Raw genomic sequence first — 18,604 nt, forward strand, 5'->3', positions numbered from 1 at the left:
TGACGGCAGTGAATGCAGCTCACAGTAGTGAGTGGATGAGGCATTGTTAGAGTGCTCAGTCAGAGCAGCCCTTTTACCAGCAGCACAAATCTCACTGTGCATGCGTTCTGATGTAAATTGCAGGTGAGGGGGGGTGAATCATAGTCGGCTGATGTGCCTGCAGTGCAGCGCGAGATCTCTGTTGACACTGGAGATGTGCATTTAAGAAGGATAATAAAAATGGATGAGTAATTTGTCAAGAACATGAATGTGTTCATTTTGAACTATCAATTTTATGTATTTTTTTTATTCTATTGACAAGCATTTCAATTGATCACATTCAGCACTTCCCTCTGAGTCTTCTGCAATTATATTCGAATCTCTAAGGTTTTTTGTCCTTTTTTTACATCTGATGGTTATATGCTGAAAAATCCTGCATTTAAACTACCCTTGAGGTCATACGCATTTATCCATTGTGTCTTTGCCAACCCTCAGAATCAGTTGAAAAAAGTTAATGATGTGCCTCCAAAATAATTCAGAAGTCAGTGAAGAAGACCTCTATATTTATCTTCCCAAGGCGAGCAGATGAAAGTAAGATAAATATCTGCTGTGGGATTATTTTGCTGGGTAAACTGCTTATTTTGCCCTTGGCACACACCAGAAAAAGAAATGCAGGAAATACAGGTGCTAAAACTGTGCAGCAAGTAAGATGCTTTCATCATTTAGTGTTTCTTTCATGAAATGTACAGTACACCTTAAGAGGGAAACAAGAAAGGATGCTCAACCTTTGTGTTCCTGTCGGTGAAACATTACCCCATGCCTCTTTCCTACTGTTTTAAAAACTCAAGCCTATGAAGCTGCATTGTCACACATAAGAGTGCGTACGCGTTCACGCAGTCTTCGGTCTGTGAGACAAAGCAACTGCTTGTTGCCACGTCTACTCTGCCGTGATGTGACATGTTAAAACAGAGCTCTCTGTAATTTCACATTAGAACAGACAGCGAGCATAGATAGTGCTGCCTGAGCACTGATACCCCCTCGTGTCCCTAAAGCCTTTGTGGGGACAGCCAACAGACACTTCAAAGAAAAGAACATGATAATTGCGGCTCTATCAGTACATTGGTCTCTGCCTAGGAGAGATGGATGAGTTATTTGCATGGCTAATGGCATTGTAGTACCTTTGTGGCCTTAGGGAACCCCTCGAAAATAAAAATATACAGTACATGACTTGATGAACAGATTCCTTGCAGAGATACATACACATCAAATCGGTTTTATTTTGTAGTATTATTAGTATTGTGTGTATTCTTAAGCATTGGCAGATCTATGGATGTCAAATGCGTTTCTATAGAACTCCAGAAGTTCACAATCACAGCCAGTCCTAAACAGCAACTCTGTCCAAGGCCAGACCCGACGTGTTGCTTGTGATGGTGTTACTTGTGTGAAATCGGTGCATGTTTTAACAGGAGAGCTGGTAATGACATCCTGTAGCAATCCACAGTTCATTCAGTCACTCACTAAATGAAGCAAAGGAAAAAACAGAAACAGAAAGCCGACTGTGCTGAAATATGAAATTACAGACTAAATCGGTATTATCTGGGCAGAGATAAACCTATAACAGACTGTTGTGCGGTGTGGATCTGCTTTATGAAAATCTGTTTTGGATTTTATTACATTTGCCTTGTGTGACAATATAAAGTGATCTGTTTCGTTCTTTCTCAGCACTGTAGACTCAAGGTTGCTTCTCAGTAGGAATAGATCAGGTGCACAAAAGGCCGATCATGTGTCTGGGAAAGTTTCAGGGAAAGCCACTTCGTTCAAGGCACTGTGTGGTATTCGTTTACAAAGTATGTACTGTATAGCCTGCTTGCTCTTATACTGTAGTTTTGGATCAGGCCCATATTATTTTCTGTGAAATAGAATTATTATCTTGTTATATCTGTTATTACTGTAAATGTATGTATAAGAGTACCTGTGAATAATGAAGAGTACATTTGTTTATAGCTGTCTTTGCTTATTGGATTACATAATAATATTATACATTACAATTGTTTAATTTTCAAAGCATTTGTAGTGAAATATCTAAAGATATATATTTTTGTTAAATAATTAAAGAATAGTATGCTAGACATATTGTATCTTCCCATTAGCTGTATTATTGCAATGTAAGTTTCAAGTGTGACTGCAATATTTATTACACGGTATCACTCGTGAATATTTACACTATTTACGCTATGTTCCAAGCTGTCCATTTTTCAATATCTTAGACGGAATAAATTAGATATTGTGAGAAGCAAGTCATATGTTCCTGCACCGGCATAAAATAATAGAGTTTAGAGTTATGGCGGTAGTTTGGAAAGACTGGTTACATGTAATGCATGTAATAAAACTTATAATACTCATAAAATTGATAGCTCATTATTTTTGTTGCATAGCAACGTTCTGTTAGTCTGTACATATCAAATGCTGTATAGCTGCATCCCGCGTGTGCACTGCAACTTGTCGCAAGCAATAGAGCTATGCAAATTGAGATACATTTCTACGAGGAGCCATTTAGGCCTTAATTACTGAAATGACTCTAATGATCAAATAAAAATATTGATCGACTGTAGTGAAATTCATTCAAATGTATTACTGAAATACCTCTTACAAAAGCTAGTGAAATAAAAAAATGTATCGAACTTAGTGCAACTTATTCAAATTTCTTACCGAAATACATCTTACAAACATATTGAAATAAAAACATCGATCGAACTTAGTGAAAATAATTCATATGTATTACTGACATACATCTTACTAGTAGTATCGATGTTTTTATATCACTGGTGTTTCTAATATGTATTTCAGTAATACATATGAATGCATGTCACTATGTTCGATCTATGTTTATATTTTGTTTTTAAGAGTAATTTCAATAATTAAGGCCTAAACGGCCCCTCGTAGATTTCTGCAATGGAATGATACCATTTTATGGTGATTATTCTCTTGAAAAGTAAGGTTTTATTATATGTAAATGTGTGCGTGTAGCGTGACTTCAACTGACTAAGCTAAATTAAAAGCTGTTTGAAAAAGGCATGTTGTACTACACATTCTGCCTGAATAGCATTAAGTGAATTATATCAACGCTGAAGAAGCTGATGATGAGAAAGCTAATGTCAGCGTTGGCATTTTAATTGAAGATGGCATCGGGTCCGAAAGTCCCTGAATTTGTTCCAAGAAAGGTTATTGAATTTACTCTTTCAATATATGTATAATCAGAATGAACCCTTGCACCCACATTATACAGATACTGTGGTGGCCCGACGGGGCTGCAGTACAGCACTTAGTCTACATTTACAGTTAGTTTACTCAGTGCCAAGCCGAGCCCTACACTTAAACCATGCCTAATTGACCGTTGAGATGGTCCATGGGTTGGGGCTCCTCTGACATATTAGAAGCTGAGTGACACGGTGTCTCTGTAGGTGACGTGGATATTCTCTTCACCACTCACAGTGAATCCTTAGTAGACACCATCTCTGCCACTTGCCCTGACAAGCATCACATTAATTTGCCGTGTACTATAGGGCTTAATGCTGCACTTTAGTGCACATCCAGCAGGCGCAGGCGAAGGAAGGGCTTCTCATTACTGAGCCACTGATTGTTCCTCAGGCTACCATAAAGGTTTCCATCTCCAGCAGCCGTTGACATATTTTCTCCTGAACTGACAATAAAAGCAGCTCTCTGCTGCGGTGCCGAGGAGAGACGGGTGTAAAACCCACCGTTGTTTCTGTTGAGCGCCACATTCGGGCAGCTCTGAATGCTAATCCACACCAGTGTGCTGGCAGATTTAAGGCTGCCCTGTTTTTTTTTTTGCGTACCATATTTTTGCTGTTAAACCATGGCTTGCTGTTTTTCGTACTTGTAAGTTTATCTTCGGATCAAGGTTACAGGGTGGTTGGTTTTCTGCCACCTCTTTTACCCTTTTTTCTAGATCAAATATGCATGATGAAGCTTATTATTTATTTATATGGAAATATTTAAACAACTGTACAAAACAAGAAACTACAAGACCATACAGTATGTGGGTTAGGAGAGTTTGCTAAGATACTGATGTCGTCAGATGTTAGAGGGCTGGAGTTGCCTTGGCAACCCGTATAATGACAGACTGCCTCCCCTTGCAACCGTACTTTCAGTCGATTGTTTGCACATTGAGATTAAACGATCACTCGTCAGAATGGGACTGGCGTGGGTCCAAGCCTGAAATGTTGTATGTACACATAGGGCTATAAGGGTGAACAAACAGAGGAAATGACATGTCCTCAGCGGTGACACCTTTTTTCGTATATTACAGCAATAAATGATAACATGTATTGTCAGTCATGAAGCGAAAATCACAAGGAGGGAAAAAAATCCAGTTTCCCATCAGAAAGCGTACATCATTAATTTAAGCTCATTTAAGGGTTTTCGTAGAGGGAAGAATGTTGTGAAGATGATGTGTTAATGAGATAGATCTTTCATGTGGAATGATAGGACAATTAGGAGAACAAAAGTGCAAGGTGTGACAATTTAAGCGAGTGTACTTTGTCAGTGTCTGGGAACAGCACCACCGAGACAAAATATGCATAAAACCACAGTTATTAAGCAATTGCTTCTTTTTTTGAAGTCTGTATTTCAAAGCTCACGTTGGCCTTGTTACCGCAATCTCAAGTGTACACCCACCTCGCACCAGACTGTATATATTACCGCTTCAGAAATGGAACCGAGAAAGTGCCATAAAGGATGCAGCTACAGAATTTGTGAGGAAAAAAAGGTTTCAGACTTGTTATTTTTTTCATTTACGGCATTTAAAAAAAATAACACCATTGGAAAAAAGGTGTGCTTGATAATATTATAACTTTCCATGTATTAAGTTTATAATTTCATTTCATTTAAAAAATAATAAAAAGATAGCAGATTGCAAAAATCGTACTTAAAAATAAATCGCAAATTATTCATCTCATATTCACACCCGCATTCTGCTTTTGAACCCGTTTTCCTGATTTATAGCATTTGTTATCAAAAAACCTGGCGCGACGTTTAAAAGCACCATACTTGAAATGAATTACGGCGCAAATTAGATTTCCGAGCTCTAGTGGAGGGTAAGATTATCATTGATTCAGCTCTCGCAAATCATCTCTGTTGTTCCAATTTGTGGAGTTTACAAACTTTCCGATTAATTTTTTTGAACGTACTCTGGAGGTATATGAGATTCGAAATGATCAAAAGGAGAACATTTTATTTTTATTGTATTAAAAAAGCCATCCAACTCATGAAAACATTTAACATGATAGAAAATGTTTGAACATGAGAAAAGGATTAGCTAGATCTGGGCTTCCTTCCCATTGGTTGGCAGATGTCCGTCTGTGTTCCCTCTCAGCACACAGGGACAGTCTTGGCCTTTCCTTTTTGTCCATTTTTTCCTTGCACAATCCAATTGCCTTCTGGTTGTGGAACTGTGACCTGCCGGGCTGATTTCAAGTTTTCAAGTTTTTGAACAGGGCCCCGAGGCAGGTGTGAGCAGAGCGCTTTAACCTCCACCCCTTTCTAGCAACGTACAGAGCGATGAATGACAGACTGATGTGATACACAATCCAAGCATAACCTGGAAATCCAGGACTTAGTCTGCCCTTAACCTTTTTTGTCTTTAGAGATTGAACATTTGTGCCGTCACAGTAAAACGCTAGTGACTCTGTTGCTCTGCACTTGGCGTTGGGCTTTAATTATTGGACGTGATTGATTACAGCTCAGTCTGGCATGGACGGCATTGATCTGGTCCTGCTCAAGTGGTATTAGCTATGAATGGAAGGGGTCTAACTCATCCGCCCTTGTTTCTTTTTAGCTCCATACGGATTTGGACGTGGGGGGCAAGAACATCAAGTACGTGCTGGCAGGGGAAGGAGCGGGTACCATCTTCGCCATCAACGATGGGACTGGAGACATTCACGCGATGAAGAGGCTGGACAGGGAAGAGAAGGCAGAGTACACACTCACGGCACAGGTCATAGACAGAGACTCCAACCAACCTATGGAACCGCCCTCAGAGTTCATCATCAAAGTGCAAGACATCAATGACAACCCCCCACAGTTCATAGAAGGCCCTTACAAAGGTTCAGTGCCAGAGATGTCCCAAGTGGGTGAGTAATCTCCTTTCATCATCTCCGCTTGTCTCAGCTAAATTATGATACAAGGTCATTTATATCACTATGAAAAGGATAGGTACAACAGTAAGTGAAATATACAGTTGGGGCAGACGTCCGAGACCACTGTCATTACGGGATTCACTCAAGCTGCCATAGACTTCACGATCTGATGATCAATGTTCAATCAGAATGATCTGAAAATCTTCAAAAGTTCATGTTGTGTGACTTGTTTGAAGCAAGGAAATCTGAACCAGAACTTGGTTATAGTTTGCTCTCATTAGATTACTGGCTAAAAATATTCTTATACACAGATTTAAATGAAATAATTTGTTTAATGTGGTCTCAAACTCAATGGATAAACAAAAATAAATTTGTAAAGTGACACAAATAAAGTGACAAAACTTCTCTTTCAACTCCTTCCCATGTTTGGGGGGGTTATAATAGGTGGTTGGAGCTGTGATATGACCAACATAACCATAACAAAAGTTCATTTCTTTTTAAACGTTGTGCATTCAAAAGTTCTCCAGAATTTCTAGCGATGCAGTATGTGTCACGGTTTGGTTAGGGGAAGAACCCAATTGCAAGCAGCGACGATGAGATTTAACAAAGACTTTAATAAAAGACAAATTACAAATAATCCACCCACGATGAGGGGAAAACTGAACTGAGGCACAAATCAAAAACAGAAAACAAAGACTTCCCACGAGGGGGCAAAAAACAAAAGACAAATACTTAACGCTATAATAACTAAGACTAACTAAACATGCATCAAAACAAGGCGCAAGGTAAACTTCACGACCACGACATGGAAACAGGTACAAGCCAGGAAACATGTACAACGAACGTGCACAAGACAGTAGACAAGAGGGCATTTTATAGGGAGACTAACAAAGGAGAATTAACAAGGGTCAGGTGCAGGTACTGAAACACTCAGGGAAGGTTAACGAGACATAAGGGCGGGAAACACTGACGAGACACGAGAAAGCACATGGCAAGTCAGAATCAAAACAAAGCCATGTCTTTCTCACACAAAAGTCTGCCATGACTCCGCTGCAAGACCAAGAATAAGCATGACATGATAGCGGAATCATGACAGTATAATGATTGCCTCCTGAAGACTAGTTTTAAATAGAGCTCATAGTCTGTTGTGAGTTTTCTTTTTTCCATTCTGAGCCTGACCTTGAGAAGGATCTTTAGTATGAGTAAGGCTGTGTAGGAGATCTCAGAATGCCACGTAAGCTTTTTGTAATAACCCTTATGACATTCAGCAAACTGTGTTGTTCTGCGATGCACGCTACATGCGTAGCATTTCGAGTAAAATTCGATATTTGTCACGAAGGTATACAAGAAAAGTATTTCAGCACGAGCAGAAAATTACTCCATAAAGTCGTCACTTATTTTGCATGTTATAAATGTGCTTTTTGGTTCAGGGCTTAGGCCTACTACAAACAACATGAAACAATGTAATGGAGGCCAATGCTGTATTCCTTAATATAGATTAAATATCAAAGTTACAGAAAGTGCCATTAATGAAATGATCAAGGTCAGTTTGAGAACGCCACTAAAAAGCCCTCTGTGTGGTGAATTCTGACCCAAGGCTCACGTTTGAAGTATAGAATGCGGTCGGTGAAATGATACACTTCTCCGAGTACATTATAATCCAGCTATGAATAACATAGAGCATCCTTGTATCATTCCATACCCTTGAACTTTTTCATTTGGTTCAATTGGAGTTGGAGAAACAGTATAGGCGAGGGAATGTCTCTATTCTGCTCTCAGGATTTAATTCCTCAGTGTAGTTTTCTGAGAGGTTTGACAGTGAAGTGTGGGATAGGCCTACAGCAGACGGTGGGGTGAAAAGCACACAAGGCGAAGGAGGGCAGGAAGAGGGTCACCTGTGGGAATACAGCAGCAAAAGATGCCTGAAGTCGACTTCTTTTGTGATTGTTCTTTCCTTTTGTCACTGCTGATTAATTAAACATTAGCTGATGTTCTCTTGTTTGCTTGAAAGGCATCCTCGATGACTTGTTTTGGTCTTATAAAGTATTTATGTTTTGGGAGACAGTCAGAGTGAATCAAAAGCTTGTTTGGGAGTGAGAGAAAAACAACAAACAGACAAATAAGGAGGCCTCTTTGCTTTCCTGCTTTGTATACACAAATGAGAGAAAGTTTGCTGCCTGTTCTGATGCCATATGTTTGGTTTTCTCATAAAGGCCGAACGAATCTGTAAATGTAAATGCGATGAACTAATGAAGTTTATGTGGGATGCTGAAGTTTATTTTGTATACATGTCAAAATAGTATTTGTTTGTGTTTTAGCATTTTTATGTACAGTAGCTGTTACGCTAGTCACAGTATTAAAAAAAACACCCTTTCAGTAAAGCATTTTCTCTTTCTGAACACAAAAATATATTTTGAAGTATGCTGTTAAGTGAACCCATTCGCTTCTATTTAACGGACACCCCCGCTAACGCAGTACGTTCTGACAACGTCGCCAGTTCGTCTTCATTTGGTCACCGTGACACGTTCTGAGGACTTCTTGGAAACGTTTCTTAGAATCTTTGCTTACATACCAGAAACGTCCTAGGCACGTCCTCAAATATTGTTTTGAATGAATCCCATGGAGAACGTTGTAGCGATTTGATGTACTGGTCCTCAGATAACACTGGTCATTTTGATAAATGAATCTGGACGTTTTTGCTAACATTCCAGAACATTTTGAACTACGTCCTCAAATAACGTTGTGAATTGATCCCGTTGAGAGCATTGTAGCGACGTGATGTTCTCATCTTCAGATGACCAGGGGCCTCATTTATAAAACTTTGCATAGGATTTGCGTCAGAATTGGCGTACGGATGAAACATAGGACGAGCGTACGCACAGAAATATTCGGATTTATAAAACCCTGCGCATGTACATCCTACGCAGTTTTCCCTTAATAAATCACAGTCAATTCTAAATGTAGCACAGCTTTTGCGGCTTCATGTCACGCCCATAGTTGCCCATAAATAGTCTGTGAAACGCCAACAGGTTAATATTCATTGATTGCGAAATAATGGCAAACACAGAGAGGAATCAAAAAAACGTAACTTCACTCGATGTGAAGTAAAAGTTATCGTTGGCGAGGTGGAAAAGAGGAGAAAAATGTGGTTTGGAGGGCACAGTGTGGGCATTACTAATGCCAAAAAGGCTCTTGAGTGGCAAAAGGTTGCAGACGGCAAAAATACTGTAGCCTCACAACCTCGACCGTAGCCGAAATAAAAAGAAATGGTCGGACATCAAAGTCGAGGCAAAAAAGTGACTAGACCTCCATCGCCTTTGTGTGTCTGCCACGGGTGGGGGAAAGGGGACACCGGAGCTGATGAAGACATTTTTACTATGAAAACATCTTTCTATCTATCTATCTATCTATCTATCTATCTATCTATCTATCTATCTATCTATCTATCTATCTATCTATCTATCTATCTATCTATCTATTTATTTATTTACCTATCTATTTACATATCTCCCTAATTATCTATTTATCTATCTGTCTATCTAATTGCATCTATCTGCTCCACTAGACGGACACATTGACGAGAATATCAGTTTTGTACATTATTTCGTTCTGTTTACCATATTATTTATGAGGATGAATTGCATAACATGCCAATATTATTGCAGAACATATTTCACTTTTCTTTTTGCAAATATGTGTTAATTTGCATTTCTGTTGTAATTTTCGTTTGATTTTGTTTGTTTTACACTGCAGATCGATCAAACGGGTGTTCGTGTAGGCTGTTAATTATAAGAGTTGCTTTGTGAAGTCTTCATGTTATTTATGAGAGGCAGTATTGCCATTTCTTTTACATAACGGTCTACAGTTTTACACACTTTCACGTGTTCCATCTGCCGACGGTGTCGCCATTTCTCATTTCACCCGTTTTTGTGCGTATGCCTGGGTCAGAGCTTGCGTGAAGGACCGCACATTTTCCTGTCAAGTTTCCTTTTTTTAAAAAACAATTATTACGTAGAGAGCGGCGTACGCCTTCTTTTGTGGGTATGCAACTTTTATAAATGAGGCCCCTGGATGAGATGTACAGTGCTGTGTTGAGTTTTATAATTGTTATACTGTGCTTTATACATATTTGAATACAGAATTACCCCAATTAGGCATAAAATTTAATTTTTAACGCACAGAATTCTTTAATCCAATGACAATTGTTTACATTAAATAAATTAAAAAGATTTTAACAACGGTGATTGTTTGGTCAATAGGACGTGCTCATCACGTCCCAGAAACCGAATATGGAACAGTCTTCAGGAGGTAATCACCATGTCCCAACAACGTCCAATGTTACGTCATCAGGACGAATATGGGAATCACAAATTTACATCGCTGGAACGTTATTATGGTACTTCGTGGCAACGAATATGTTAGCTGGGACAAAACCAATGCAAGTAAATGGGCGCCGACACTGTTCGGTTACCAACTTTCTCTATATGATCAGACATCTGACCAAGTGTAAAAAAAAACTCAAATGTCTCTTGTCTCTGGAGTCTAATGCTGTTGCCAGTGTACCAAGCATATCTAAGGCAATTTGATCTGAGGCATGAAAATCCACTGCACTTTTAAAATTTTGAACATTTAATGAAAGCTCGCTGACCCAAGTTTTCCCTTTAGAATGGTGTATGTATATTCATGAGATTATCTCAGATTTGAATTTCGCTTCAAATAAATTAAGTCCATTACTTACTAGCACTGGTCTATCCAGAATGGGGAATTATAACTCATTTGCATGGATTGGACAAATCTCATTGGATTACTGCGTCTGTTTTTTCACTAATGGGGTCTTTGACTCTAAGGCCAATACAAATTCCCCCATCAGGTCTTCAAACCATATGCCGGAATTACAAAGCTCCCTGCCTTCTGGTGCTGACAAGAGGATTGCTACATTGTTGAAATTAGCAAGTCTTCTTGAAGTGACTTTTGAGGTAATTAACATTGAGTCGCCCATACCCGCCTCCCTTCTGCAGAAAAAGGTGTGAATGACAATAATTGCTACAAGGAAAAATAAACAGGGGAAAGTTGTTTTTGTCATCGGAACGTGGAATGTGTGTGAGGCCCCTGCGACGGGGGCTTCATTATGGAGTCGGGTAATAAAGTCGGAAAAGACAGATGGCACATGGTTCCTCTGCCCTGCTTGCCATGTGCCCGCTCTCTCCTGGCAAAATGAACCCTGTACGGAGACACGGTGCACAGGAATGTGTCAGGATCTGCTAAATTGGAGTGCTGATATAAAACTGAAGTGACGTTAATAGATTACCCAGAGTTCATTTGCATTTTTGCATTTTGCATTTGCATTGAGTTATTATGAGCTCTGGTAACAGGGCTAACAGGCGAGGGGTCTGTTCCTCTAATAACATTTCTGATTATGCACGCTATATTCCTGGCAGGTAAAAAATAAATAAGGTCTTGTAGGGCGGATTTTTGACAATGATTTGGAAGCCATTTTCTGAGACATATTTATGGAAATATGTAACGCATCCGACATACTGCTTAGCATGGATCGAAACGCTTACTTTAAAGCTATCAGCCAATGTACATTTACAGTCCGCACATTCATTTAATGGGTCTTAAATATGCTGCAACTCGTTGAAATCATTTGAACCACTGCTGTATGGTCTAATATTAAGCTGTTTTATTTTACTCGGAGCAATAAACATGTCTTTAGTTCATAAAAAAATCGCACTAAAGTACATTATTGGCCTGCAGAGATATGCTTAACAGTTGTTTACTATATGAAGTAAAGATTTTATAGACATACACATTTTGAATGCATTCTTCACTACTGTAGGTCTGCAGAGCTTTCACAGCAGACGTCCTCAGCTGCCAGCCTGGCAGCAATAAGACATTATGCCTGGCTCAGAATTTCCTGAGCACATATTTTTCAGAGAAATGTGAACCAGTTTAAGCAATTGAGCCTTGTGAGATATCAATTGGTCGTAAAGAAAGTGCCCACAGACTGTTAAACAAACAACTGAACACACTGTCATGGGCTTGACATGTTAAACAATTAGAAGAAAGTCTTCCTCTGAACCAGGAGCTATCTTTACCAGGACGCTTTTTAATGCTCTAAGTCAACCATACTTATAGTCTAATTACAGTTTGCCAGCATTCATGAGTGCTTTCACATGAAATTGCTGAAGCCATAGGCGGTGCATAGATCTTTTTAATTACCTGCTTATTAATTATTCTTTTTAGCTGTCAGTATTTTTAATGACTAAATCTTTGACAACACCATCAAAATTACTGTTTCCTATGCCAAATAAAGCCTTTTTTAGATGATGTTTGCTGTTTTAAATCTGCTGTGGTGAATACAGTGAACATCTGCTGCTTGTTTTTTTTACAGTACACCTCAATAACCATGTAGAAAACAAATTGTGTAGTAGTGATTGCAGCATGGCGTCAATTTCTCTGTTATATTCCAAAGGTTTGTACTTATATGCTTAAGTGTGTGATGTGGTGCATGGAAGTGGCAGATGGAGAAGGAAGTGGGGGGCGCTGGGCCTTTAACATGGTGTGCAGCTGGGCCACAATGAAGGCACATCTGCTGGTCAGACTCCATGCTGAGGTTTGCCCATGGCCTCAGCTGGTTTTGAGGGTCAGGGAGTTAACTCACTGCAGCCAAACCATGCCTGTCTGACCTCAGAAAATATGAGAAGGCAGTGATCAGCAGAAACGTGTAAGCGACCTGCCTCTCCAGACACTTTTTTCCATACTAAACTTTTGTTTGTGCGTGTGTGTGTGTGTGAACATTAACATGAAAAACATTTACATAAGAATTCATAAATAAAATGGATCAATAAAAATAGCACACGTGCATTATAACAGTGCAAAAAGTGGGTTATTTTAGACCAGCGTTGGGTCAAAAAGGGACAAACCCAGCCCACTGGGTTATAAATAACCTATGCTGGTTTGTTTCAACCCAAACCCATTGTTTGGTCAAATATAAACATAAACGTAATGGGTTAAAAATAACCTAGCATCTTTACATTGTTCTCTTTTACACACATTTATAAAAATGACCCATGATATGGTCAAAAAAGAAAAAAACACTATAGTTAAGTTAAATGAACCTACAACCCACCATAGATTTGTATATAATAATTGTTCCTTTTGACCCAACAAACAATGGGTTGCGAATAAGCCATCATTCGAGAATGGATTTTGGACATGTGTAGTGTTTGTGTCAGGTTGAACTGATTTTTCTAATATAATAATTTATATTCTGTAAAAATATTCCTATCCCCCTCCTGTCTATTCCTAGTAAGGCCTAACCATCTCCATCCAGTTACTCTTGAATTTATATGACTGCCTTATAAATCCACAGTGGTTTTGCAACAAGAGTGAATTAAATTAAATTTCATTTGAAATGGGCTTAGTGAATAAGATGTAAGCAATTCTAGCTATGAATGTGCAGTTTTCTTTGAAACCTTCCCTCCCGCCGCTTGGACATCAATGCTATACATCACAAAGAAAGAGCTTATAAATTATCTTACTTCACTCCACTCAACTCTGCAGTCTCTGCTATTTATAAAAGGAGATAGAGGTACAAAAATGGTTTCATCCATTTCTATCAAAATTATTTTTGTATCATTGAATCTCGTACAGCGTCCTTTTTTGTTTTACTGTTCGTAGTGACAGTTCTAGGTTGCTGGGTCATTGATCATAACAGTCGACATAGAATCCTCTACCAAACATATCAGAGTTCACTGAAATTTCTATCAGATAACATACACGGCTTTCACTGCATCTAATCCCAACACAAAGTGGTGTGCATAATTTCTAAGGTTTGAAGTTGACCCATCACCAAATAACTTTCCATCCGTCAGTTAATGATGTTCCGTGCTCTCGAATATAATACAGGAACACTGCTCTGGGTTTAGTCACAGACGTCAGTCTGTGCTTTTCACATTCAGGAACAAAAAGCCCCACATGCACAGGAAATGATGCCATTCATTGTGTTAAGCACAAGAGTGCATTTAATGATTATATGAGAGCTCAAAGAATTATGGACAAGAAAGAGGAACACATTTTTGTCTGCTTTATCCCTTTAGCTAAAGAGGATAACAAAAAAAGATTATAGATGGAAATAGGCAACAAATGATGAAAGAGGGGGAGCGTACTTTTGCAGTTGGGTGATGAGAAGAGCCCATAAATAGCTCAGGCCGGCGCTAATGGGCCCAGGAGGGTATTGTGTTGGCTTAGAGAGTGACGCTGATGCCATATGACAGGGTAATCAGCGCTGAGGTGGACACTGACATTATCTGTCTCTGATGATAAGGGAAAGCATGGAGGTGAAGCTAACCTCACATCACTCAGACCTATCTCCTTCATCCCGGCAGTGAGCTGAATGATAGCTGCATGCTGATATTCGCTGCTACAGCGTATGAGACGGAATAGTGTTTGCAGGTTCGGTCTGCCTAATTGACCTGATTTACTGCAGATTGGAAATTATCTCTGAACCAAAGCCATGACATCCAGCCAGAGAGCCTTTAAAAACTGTTGAAGCTTAGCGTATATGCAGAAGCTTCATTTCAGGTGTACAGTTGTTTGTTCGCTCTTTAAAAGTGAAAGCGCACATACATGTTTGTGCATATTATTTATGTGATTTTTCTGTGAATTCCCTCTTTAGATCGGTTATAGACGTGTGTGTGGGAGAGTGTCTTACACGAGAAGCATCCTGTAGAGGAAAGCTGAGATTTCGCTGAATGCTTGAGTGTTCTAATCTACGCTCTCGCCGTTGGCACTGCTTATTTATATCTGATACGACGCCTGGCTGCTTTCTCACAGACGGCCCTCTGTTCAAAATCTCCTTCATCTATTAATTATGCAAGAGACACAGTGTGGATATTTAATGTAGCGTCAAAGCTTTTCTTTCACTCCTCACCCAAGGACCTAATTTCATTGCGCTGGAACTGTGCTTCTATCTGTACTTTTCTCTGTGTTCCTCTTAATTTCCATCACCTTGCTGGCAAGCCAGTGAAACCTCTCTCTCTTTCTTTTCTTGCACATTATTAAGTTGTGGCATAGCAGCAGTCTGTGCTCCCCACAGGCATTCAGCGTTGCCCGCCCAAATTAAAAGCGCTGATTACATCCTGTGGGCAAAGTGTTTTTATTTGCTCTTTTATAGTCATTTCTATATTATAATGAGCGACAGTATGCAGAATAAACACACAATTGCAGTGAAGCACGTGATCAAACTCAGAATGCCATTATACACAGGCTTTTTAGCGTAGGACACCATGGCTCAACAGGCTTTGTGCTCCTTGGGCAAAGCAGTCTGTGGAAAAGGTGTTTGTTCTCTTGTGAGAAAAGGTCTCTGTAAAAGGTCTTTCTCGTGGGGGTCGCACCCCACATGATTTACAGTGCCTGGCTTCGTTGGGGGGGGGGAAATGTGAAGGAAACACATTCATCATTGTGGTGTATGTCTGAGCGTAGTGGAGCACCCAATCGTGGCTGGGAATGAAAGGCCGGGCATAAAAGTCTTTACTGCAAGGTCATTTGAAAAAGATAAGTTGGAGAGATCAATTGGTAAATCTCCACCGCATGGAGCTTTTGTGGTTTCCACAGGGGACTGGCTTATTAAAATAGATCTGTGCTCCATGAGCATTCCCTGCATGCATGATACGCCTAATAGCCAAACTTAAATATTTACAAAAATGTTTTAATAGTAAAGATTCCATGTTTTAAAGTTTTATCGTTCAACATTATTTATAATCATAACATTTTAAAATGAGGATGTGTAGAAAAAGGATGGACTAATTTATTTCCATATTCTTACCCCCCCCCCCTTTATACATAATTTATAAACAAAAATCCTTCAGGTGCGAATAAGAGTGTATTTAGTAGTACGTGTGTTCCTTTTGATGGATTGCTTGTCAGAAGGCTCCACGAGCGCTTCCTATGGCTCACTGAAACATTTACTCACCAGTCACGTTCCCTGCGTTTGGTCTTACCATTCAGAATCTCACTGCAAACGTGTTAACCCTTCTCACCCAGACCATTTTGTCCGAGGCCAGAGGGTTTGCTCATGTGACTCGCTTTTATTTGATACTACCAGTGTGGGGTGGAGCTCAATCCATCACCGCGTCCGTATCGTGCAGTTGTCATGTCGGAGGTGACAGTTGAAAGGAGATCAATGGCCTCTGCAACACTCCGTCTACTCCCACGTCCACCCAGCTCCTTTGACCATGATGCTTTTGATCGTCATAAGACTGTTTTGTGTGCACAGTGATAGTTATATGTCAACTTTGATGGTCCCATCATGCTTACAGGAAGTCACTCATGGTAGTGTTACATCATTGCCTTACCTTCACACCACGCACACACCTGCCTTTTATCACCTATCCTTTCCTTCTTTTCACTCTTTCTGGTGAGGTAGAGCAGACTTGGCTGGCGCTCTCTGTGATGATCACAATCACTTCAGTGTGTCCTTAGTGCTTCAATACTTATCTCACTCTAGACACAGCTGCAAAATTCGACATACCCACCACTTCAAGCCAACCAGAGGGACAGAACTATTCCTTTAGTCCACATTGATGACATGACTCCCATGTGTCACTCACAAAAATGTTGAGAAGTATTTTTGTTACTTTTCAGATTGCGAATTGCTTTGTTTGCGCCTTTCTGTCATCTCTGTCTTTTCTAAGTCGGAATAAAATAGTAGAGAGCAGATCTCTGTGTCATGGAGCCAGGCAGATCTGCAGTCTTCTTTAACGGCATGTTTATTTTTTGACAGCACGTGTCACTGTTTTGATGTAACTCTTGTCTCATAGAATTTTTAAAACACAAACTGTGATTAAGGGTGATGAAAGGGATCCATTCACGAAGCCCCTTTGACTTATTGGCCTTCTTAGTGTGACTTCCATCTTACCCCGTCTTGTTTCATTTAATTCTGACCGTCTAGGGATCAATTAAATATGTGAAGTGTAGCAATTTGCCTGGAAATTACTTGACAGCATCCTCCGCAAATCCTGCACATATTTTCTAAGAACTAATTAAAATGAATCAATGACATGCCACTTCAAAATGACGGTCGATGTCAAAGCCATCAAAAGACACTCTTAATTGTTTTATTTCTGTGGTTCTTGTAAACAGTGTGTCAAGGACTGCACTCAAACATCCATGTTACACACGTTTTTTTTCCTACCTCGGATGCCTTTCATAAGGACGTACTTTACAGCTCTTGCCACCCCACTGCACATTAACTCGCCCTAGGCTGCTAGCATGTTGTGTTAAGTGTTGGTTGTCTTGCTGTCTCATCAAAAAACATTAATTGTGGCACTAAAGGGATGGTCACTTACACTAAATCTGCCTGAGGCCTCTGTTTCATCACTGGCTTGTGGGAGCAGATTTAAAAGATTGACAACCATGTACGATAGACAGTTTCAGTGGCAAAAACATAAACATTATGTGGCCCAAACTTAACAAACCTAAACCGGTTGACCTCTGCAAAGAATCAATAACTGTCGAGTAGTTTTAATATATTGTAATACAATTAATATACCCTACAATGTTAATATAAAAAATTATGAATATAAAATAAATATAGAATAAATTGTTATATTATTACCAAACACAGACCGGAATTTAAAGTGATAGTTCACCCCAAAAGTTTTTTTTTTCATCACTTACTCACCCTTTTGTCATTTCAAACCTTTTCATCTTCCACATAACACAAAATATATAAGTTGGTAACCGAACATCAATGGCCACCATATACTTGTATGGTTTGGACACAAAACCAATGCCAAGTGAATGGGGGCCAGTTTACAACATTGTTCAAAATATCTTCTTTTGTGTTCTGCGGAAGAAAGAAAGTCATACAGGTTTGGAACAACTTGAGGGTGAGTCATTCATGACCGAATTTTTATTTTTGGGTGAACTATCACTTTGAACTTACATTTACGCATTTGGCAGACACTTTTATCCAAAGCGACTTACATTGCATTAGCCTATACATTTATACATAGGTATGTGCAATACCCTGCGATCGAACCCACAACCTTGCATTGTTAACGCAATGCTCTTTCCACTGAGCTACAAGAAAACTTCCGCCAGGCGCATGTGTCCTATGAAACCATCTATAATTCTCATGCTCTTTTGGTTAATAAAAGTGTTTTGGTGTAATCGGATACTTCCAAAGTCCCTTAACAAAAGCCAGTGTTTTGAATGTGAACGAACAGCTGTTATGAGGACACATTAGATGAGCGGAGTGCAAGATGGGACTATTTTATTATTTATAGTCTCCCTCTCTAAGCCTCTCAGCAACATTCATGTCCCTTGATAAACAACACGAAGGAAACACCCTTTTCAATTATACCTCCAGCTGTAAATCATGTCGGAATGAGTGGTGGTCTAAAAATTACACCCTTCCATATGACAGGCGGGAAGCACACACCTTGATATCCTGCTGATAG

The 18,604-nt window shown here is 39.5% G+C and overlaps 1 protein-coding gene across 1 annotated transcript in view; it reads left to right on the plus strand.

Annotated features, from left to right (window-relative positions):
* Window positions 1-18,604, plus strand: part of cdh8 (cadherin 8) — a gene marked incomplete at both ends in the record, with an annotated part of 66,615 nt that overhangs the window by 21,795 nt on the left and 26,216 nt on the right. Inside the window, one exon of the mRNA XM_079457204.1 lies at window positions 5,837-6,131. Within this exon, the coding sequence (XP_079313330.1) occupies window positions 5,837-6,131 (295 nt within the window). The remainder of the gene's footprint in view (window positions 1-5,836; window positions 6,132-18,604) is intronic.

The sequence above is a fragment of the Barbatula barbatula genome, assembly GCF_947034865.1.
Source record: "Barbatula barbatula genome assembly, chromosome: 1".
NCBI classification, from domain to species: Eukaryota; Metazoa; Chordata; class Actinopteri; order Cypriniformes; family Nemacheilidae; genus Barbatula; species Barbatula barbatula.